Source organism: Danio rerio, chromosome 2 (genome assembly GCF_052040795.2).
Source record: "Danio rerio strain M-AB ecotype USA chromosome 2, GRCz13ab, whole genome shotgun sequence".
NCBI classification, from domain to species: domain Eukaryota; kingdom Metazoa; phylum Chordata; class Actinopteri; order Cypriniformes; family Danionidae; genus Danio; species Danio rerio.
The window spans coordinates 49,639,974-49,647,500 of NC_141022.1; the positions used below are offsets into that span (position 1 = coordinate 49,639,974).

The 7,527-nt window shown below is 36.5% G+C and overlaps 1 protein-coding gene and 1 long non-coding RNA gene across 2 annotated transcripts in view; one reads left to right on the forward strand and one right to left on the reverse strand.

The window, feature by feature from the left end:
- The window catches only part of LOC147846482 (uncharacterized), a 455,407-nt gene that overhangs the window by 266,668 nt on the left and 181,212 nt on the right, over positions 1-7,527 (reverse strand). The gene's annotated exons all lie outside the window — the stretch shown is intronic.
- Positions 1-7,527, forward strand: part of gpc1b (glypican 1b) — a gene marked incomplete in the record, with an annotated part of 153,224 nt that overhangs the window by 93,610 nt on the left and 52,087 nt on the right. Inside the window, 1 exon segment of the mRNA NM_201020.3 lies at positions 7,186-7,527. This exon segment is cut by the window's right edge and continues 50 nt beyond it. Coding sequence (NP_957314.2) covers positions 7,186-7,527 — 342 coding nt within the window.

Here is a 7,527-nt window from a genome sequence, read left to right on the forward strand (position 1 = left end):
AATCAAACACTGAAGATCAAATCCACTGAAGCACAGCTCGACAAGTCCCGATCCAAGCAAGCCAGTGATGACAGTGGCGAGGAACAAACTTCACCAATTGACAAAATGAAGGGGAAAAAAAAAACTCATTTTCAAGCTTCAACATGGTGTATACCCACAATGTGACTATTGTGAATTGTGATATCAATGCTAAAACGATAGAATAAAATGTTGTACAAAATTACAGGCAAATAACATATCAACATATGCCTCAATAAAATCCTTTAAAATACAGATTTGATTTTAAAAACTTGCATAGTAATTGCAATCTATAGAAACGTTAACATGGGATAAAATGCATATTTTAAAGTGTAATTTTGTTTGAAACGCTTGAAATGTGCATAAAGCACATTCTTGCAAACAATATAATGCAGCATTTACTTATAATTAAGAGAGCTTTATAATCCATTTGTCTGGGTGATGCAAGCATAAGTTATAGTTCATTATTTATTATCACATTAGGGGCTGTATACATGTACACTACATGATCACTTGGAAAAGTGTCAGAAGGTAGATTTTTCCAATGAATCATCTGTTCAACTGCATCCCAATCATCAAAAATAGTGCAAAAGACCTGTTGGAACCAGCATGGTTTGGGGTTACATTCAGTATGGGGGCGTGCGAGAGATCTGCAGAGTGGACGGCAACATCAACAGCCTGAGATATCAAGACATTTGTGCTGCCAATTACTTCACAAATCACAGCAGAGGGCAAATTCTTCAGCAGGATAGCGCTCCTTCTCAAAATTCAGCCTCTACATCAAAGTTCCTAAAAGCAAAGGAGCTCAAGATGCTCCAGGATTGGCCAGCCCAATCACCAGACATGAACATTATTGAGCATGCCTGAGGTACAATAAAGGAGGAGGCATTGAAGATGAATTCAAAGAATCTTAATGAACTCTGGGAGTCCTGCAAGAATGTTTTCTTTGCCTTTCCAGAGAACTTTATTAATAAGTGATTTGAGTCATTGCAGTAATGTATGGATGCAGTCCTCCGAGGTCATGGGAGTTACACACAATATTAATTCCTTTTCCAACGCAGCATGACTTTATATTCTATACTGTACATTATTTCTGTTTAGTGACAAGACTTTTGTCAGACCTCACTGCCCTTAATAAATAATTAAAAGTTAAGGCATGATCATATTTTATTTTGGTAAATAATTTCATATAACTTTCATATAAGCCACCTCTGATACCAAATGATCAACTAGAAGTCAAGTTATTGTTGTTCCTAAAACTTTGATAGGCAACAAGACTTCTGTCAGGTAGTTTAGTTGTCACATGACATATCATTAGCTCTATTGCCATGGCTTTTAGTAAAACTAGGGTAGTGAAATATCATAGTGGGAAATTGTCTATGAAATGTGTGTTGTCACGTGAAAGGTGTGTGTATTTGTGTGTGTGTATGCATTAAAATAATGAATCAAACAAGGGAGGGCTGGTGCTTCTGTAATTCAGTCGTTCAGCACTTTGTCACAATGCACAAACACAATTATACGTAATCACATTCAAATCCCTCTCTTCTCTCCTGTCTCTGGTCTCATTCCATCGCTCTGAGTCTCCAGCTGCTTGTCTCTCCATCACGGGTATATCCGCAAATGAACAGGCCGGCGTGTTGTGTTACGATGGCTGATATCATTACACCCGCGCGCCTGTCAGAGAGATAGATGGAGGAGAGAGATGAGGCGCAGGGTCAGAGGAGTGTGACAGGAATATAAAGAACTCACCATCCACCTCGCATGGCCTTCCTGTTTGCTTTTTTTATATCGGCTTCTCTTTATTAAAAGTCAGGATGTGAAGTCAGCTAATATAATGACCCCAAAAAATTGTCAGACGCTTAAAGGGATAGTTCACCTTAAATTAAAGTTGAGTCATTGTTTCCTCACCTTCCTCTTGTTTTAAATCAGTTGAGTTTCTTTTTTTCTGTTACACAAAAGGAGTTATTTTGAAAAATGTTGGGAACCTGTAACTTTTGACATCCATAGTAGGGAAAACAAATACTATGGAGGTCAATAGTTACAGCTAGGGCTGCACTATATATTGTTTCAGCATCAACATCGCAATGTGTACACTCAGAAATAAAGGTACACAAACTGTCACTGGAGTGGTACCTTTTCAGAAGGTACTCATTTGGACTTGAAGGGTCCAAATTGGTACCTCAAAGGTATATATTAGTACCTACAAATTTTAAGAGGAACACTTTTGTACTTTTTAGGTACTAATATGTACCCTTAAGGTATTAATATGTACCTTGTTGGTACAAATTTGTAGGTACCACCCCAGTGACGGCTTGCATACCTTTATTTGTGAGTGTACATTCGCAATAATCACATCGTGTAGATATGCAACGTTAAGTTAAGATTAAATCTGAGCAAGAGTAACAGTTCAGAACACGAGTTAGTGGAATTATTGGCAATTCTGCCACATTCACAGAAATAACAGCTGATTCGAATGTTATCACTTACAGTATCTGATAGATATGGGCCAGTAGGAGCCTTCTGTGCCTACTAGCAGGCGCAGAAGGCTTATTATTCATCTAAATGGTTAATCAGCTATAGATCACATACAGCTGTGGCCGGAAGTTAACAAGAATTATTTATATTATATATTAAATTTCCCATTAATTGTATTTTATTAATGTCTACCCCAACCCTAATCCCAACCGTTACAGTTATGTAAAAACAGATGTGGATCTTGAGTCTTCTCTATTAGTATAACTGATTAACCATGTGAATGGATGATAACAGCCTTCTGAGCCTACTAGAAGGCCCCTACTGGCCAATATCTATCAGCTGATAACCACTTATAACGCCCATCGAGTGATAACATATGAAACGGGTGGAAATAAACCAGTCACTGGGGTGGTACGTTTTTACTCAGGATAAGAGTCCATATTGGTACTTTAAAGGTATATATTAGTACCTAAAATGTCTAGAAGTACAAATTTATATAATTTAATGGACCCTTGAGCATTAATAAGGACCCTTTAATTACAAACATGTACTTTTTGAGAAGATGCCAACCCAGTGACAGTTCTCATGCCTTCATTTTTGAAAATGCATGACATTTGTATTGTTTTTTAAATATTTCCCAAGTGATGCTTACAAGAACATTTTCACAGTTTTTCTTCTTGAGAAACTCTTATTTCTTGTACTTTAGTTGGAATAAAAGTTTTATTTATTTATTTTTTTTATAATTATGAGGTCAATATTGTTCATCACATTGTTAAATTAGTAATTGTTCATTAGACTTATTAAAAAAAAAAAGCTATTATATATTTGTTATCAAATCTATTATGTTTAAAAATGTGTTAAAAATCTATTCTCCGTTAAACAGCACTTGAAAATTATTGAGCAAATAATTTTGACTTCAACTGTATCTACAATACTGTACATTATCTATGTTATAGGTATTTGTGTATGTAGTTTTTAATAGAGTTAACATCAGTGTTGCATGTTAAACTGTAACAATATACATGAAAAAAAGCAATACATGAGTATTAAAAAGGTCATACTTTAACATTTTCATCTTAAGGTGAACTTGATATATTTTAATGTAGAAGGAACAATTAAAGCTTTAAATTAAATTAAAACTTTCATTATGGTTGAAATGGTGATGTAGACATAGAGCTGTCATTGCTTTATAATGAAAAACAAACAAAAACACAAGTAATAAATGGTAATAATAGTATAATATTGTAATATTTCTGTCGAAATGTGAATGTGGTGTTCATAGACTCTAAAACTCAATGTCTAGATTGACAGAGCCAAGACAGAGGCACCTGGATCAGTGGTAAAACACTTTTATTGAAACGAAAAAGTGAGAAAAGTGTCCATCGAAGCGTGAAGAGAGAAGATGGATGTTGGTCCTCAGTGTATGGGGATGTGATTGTGATGGGATTTACACTGAAGTCCAGAAACAGTCATTTCAGCACAAAAATGCCTTTCAAAATCAATGATCTGTTTAATATGGATGTCTGAAATGCTTCATCAAGTCCTTTATCATCCTTTAAATGTCATTTCTCGAGTTTGATTAATGTGTTTTTGATCAGATGCAGGTCTTCTTTACTGCTCTCTGCTCTGGGTTTCATCATGAAAGCATTAGTACAGATGTAATCCTATTGGCATAATGTATAGAGAAGATCTCTAAACACAAACACACAAGATTTAAAGTAGTGGAGATTACTTGATTCATTTTGACCTGGTTTGAGTTCATTTATGTGATTTGTTGCATGCTTGCACTGTAAAAATTGACTTTACTTAAATAAGTGAGCAAATCTGTTGTTTTTAAAACGATTAGTTGACTTTGCTTAAAAAAGTGAGTAAACTTGTTGCCTTTAATTTTTAAATAAATTAACTACACTAAAAAAATGCTGGGTTCTTTCTGAACTTTAATAAAAAGGTATAGAGTTCTGGACTTCCCACCTTTATTCAGTCACATTTATTTCTGGGAATTCTCAAGCGAGTTTTGCGCTGCATCCATGCATCGTCGATATCAAGAATACATCCGGGAACATTCACACGTCATTCTTGCAGCCTTGAGTTTTGGAACTCAACTTTGACGATTTATGATGACGTTACACGAGAACACAAGAACGCAATATCGCTGAAGAACACTGTTACATATTGAGTAACTTATTTTGACAATGCTGCTGTGTACTGTTCCTGTGTGTGTTGTATCCTCCCTTATTTGTTTCTTTCTCTCTTTCTCTCTCTCTCTCTCTCTCTCTCTCTCTCTCTCTCTCTCCATATGAGCGGAGATCAGATATAACTGTGAGAGGGGCAGCGCAAATTATAAAAGACTTTTATTGGCGCTGTTCGAGTTCTCTTCCTGTTTCCCCTAGCTGTTGTGTATGTAAGCAGATCGCTGTGATATCTTTCTGTCTAAAACTCTTTTTCAAAGTCATCTGATACTCTCTTAAATACGGTAATAGAACGGTAACTTGCATTAGCGGTGGATGAGTGGGTCGCACTTTATATTAAGTGGCCTTACACAGGAATTAATAGTTTGTTACAATGTACTTATTGTATAAATACAGGAATTTACTGTGTACTTATGCTTGATTAAATACATGTATGTAATTACATCTGTAATTAACTTTTGTAATTACATTTGTGGGTTTCCTCCGGGTGCTCCGGTTTCCCCCACAGTCCAAAGACATGCGGTACAAGTGAATTGGGTAGGCTAAATTGTCTGTAGTGTATAAGTGTGTGTGAATGTGTGTGTGTGGATGTTTCCCAGAGATGGGTTGCGGCTGGAAGGGCATCGGCTGTGCGAAAACTTGCTGGATAAGTTGGCGGTTCATTCCGCTGTGGCGACCCCGGATAAATAAAGGGTCTAAGCCGACAAGAAAATGAATGAATTACAATTGTAAATACACTGTTGACCATCCCTTACACCTTAACCCACCCTTAAACCTACCCATACCACCAAATCTGTCCATAACTTAACCTCTATCCCAACTCAAAAGCACCACGTGTTCTCAAATACATTATAAACACAGTAAGTACCTTGTATTTATTTTTTGATGTAAGTACATAGTAGTTAAGGACACTTAATATAAAGTGGGATTTTATTCGACTTTATTCGCAACCCTTTTCGAAAGTCATCTGGTGAGATACTCTGTTAAAAACGGTAATAGGACAGTATTCTGTGGCTAAATGTTTATTCACTGCTGAATGATATAAGAGAAGGCCCTTTTTCTTTTGTCACGTTTGCTCCTGTTTAATGGATAGTCAAGGAGGGTAGAATTGTTGGTTTATTTATAGAACTTTATTTTGGGTTTAGGTAAGAGATCCAATATTAGGTAGCCTACTTTGTTTTGTTTGTTGTTTTGGCCTTTTGTTCCCCTGTTTTTATATTGGAAATATTTATTTTTAATAAATCTGTTACCCCTTTTTCGACAACTTGGCCTGTGTGTGTGTGTGTGTGTTTTGGGGAGCAGGAAAGGAGACTCTCTTTTAATATACAGTCATCCTTATCCCTATGTGCGTAGCGTGGTGCATCCGCTTTGTTACAAACACATATTGAGAAACGGCCTAGATCAGACAGTTTAGCTAAAAAAAACAGAAGGTACATTTTGACATTTTAATTAAATATTACAAGGGCACATTTTTTTGTTTTTTTTCCTAAATGACATGCAGATGAACTGTTCACTACAAAACTAGAAATTTTAGCTAACCAGATCATATGGTTAGTTTTGATTATGTTGGCTTGAAAAAGCCAACATACTATTATACTACTCTGTCCTTGAAAACAAAAGTATCTCCTCCTAGGCCGTTCATGCCACAAGGCCCAAATGTGGTCAAAATGTGCCTTCTACATTCAAGATTGTTGCTATATCTCCTCAGGCCTATAAGACTTATTGTTTTTTTAATAAAAAATGTTAAATATAAAATTTTTATAGTCCAAGCATATAAAAAAATTATACAAGCCCCAAATTTGGCCAAAAGCTGTATTTAGTTGCGTTAGGTTATGTTTTGACACTCATAAAGACTGTCATAGAAACATCGGGGTCGATTTAGATCACTCATATTGCCAGGAAGCTTTGATGTATCATCACTAACCTGTCAAATGTCTCCATTGCAATAAAACAGTATAACCTAGCAACCATTTAAACATAGCAATATCTCTACATCAGAACATCGTAGGGACCTGGACATTGCCTTCTTTGACTCATGCTAGCAAATGGGACTTCCTGTGTACTATGCATGGTAACAATGATAATGGAAGCCTAGTGCTAATAACGATTAGCTACATGCTATGAATGATTATCTAAATGCAATAACATATGCTAGAAATGCCTACTAAGTATTAGCATTTGATCAAACATGTACACCAGCATTGCCATTTAGCAACTGCTTGGCAACCACCTAACAATGCCATAATTGTTTTAGCAACTGCCTAGTAACCACTTAGCAACCACTTAGCAACCGCCGCCGTGCTTCCTGCCAACTGCCATTCCAAGTCCTAGCGCAGTCACATTGGCTTTCTCAAGCCAACATCAAAGTTTATCAATAAACTTTAGGTTCTAGTTTCATTTGTACTTTAAAAATGCTATATAAATAAAGAAATCTTTATTAATAGAAAGCATACTGGTGGTTTTCTCTTAATATATTGTTCTTTATTTGTTTGTGTGTTTGTAGAGTATTTCTTGGAGCTGTTGAACCGCTCTGAAGCTTCTCTTCAATCCTCCTTCCAGTCTGGGTTTGGATCTCTCTTCTCCCAGATGTCGAAGGTGTTTCAGGATCTGTTCTCAGATCTTCGCCGCTATTTCCGAGGGTCCAACGTCAACCTGGAGGAGGCGCTGAATGAATTCTGGGCTCGTCTGCTGGACAGACTCTTCAAAGCTTTAAACCCCCAGTACAGTATTGGAGAGGAGTATCTGGAGTGTGTAGCCAAACAATCCGAAAAGCTCAAACCATTTGGAGAAACGCCCAGAGAGCTCAAGACCAAAATCACACGCACCGTTATTGCAGCCCGGACGT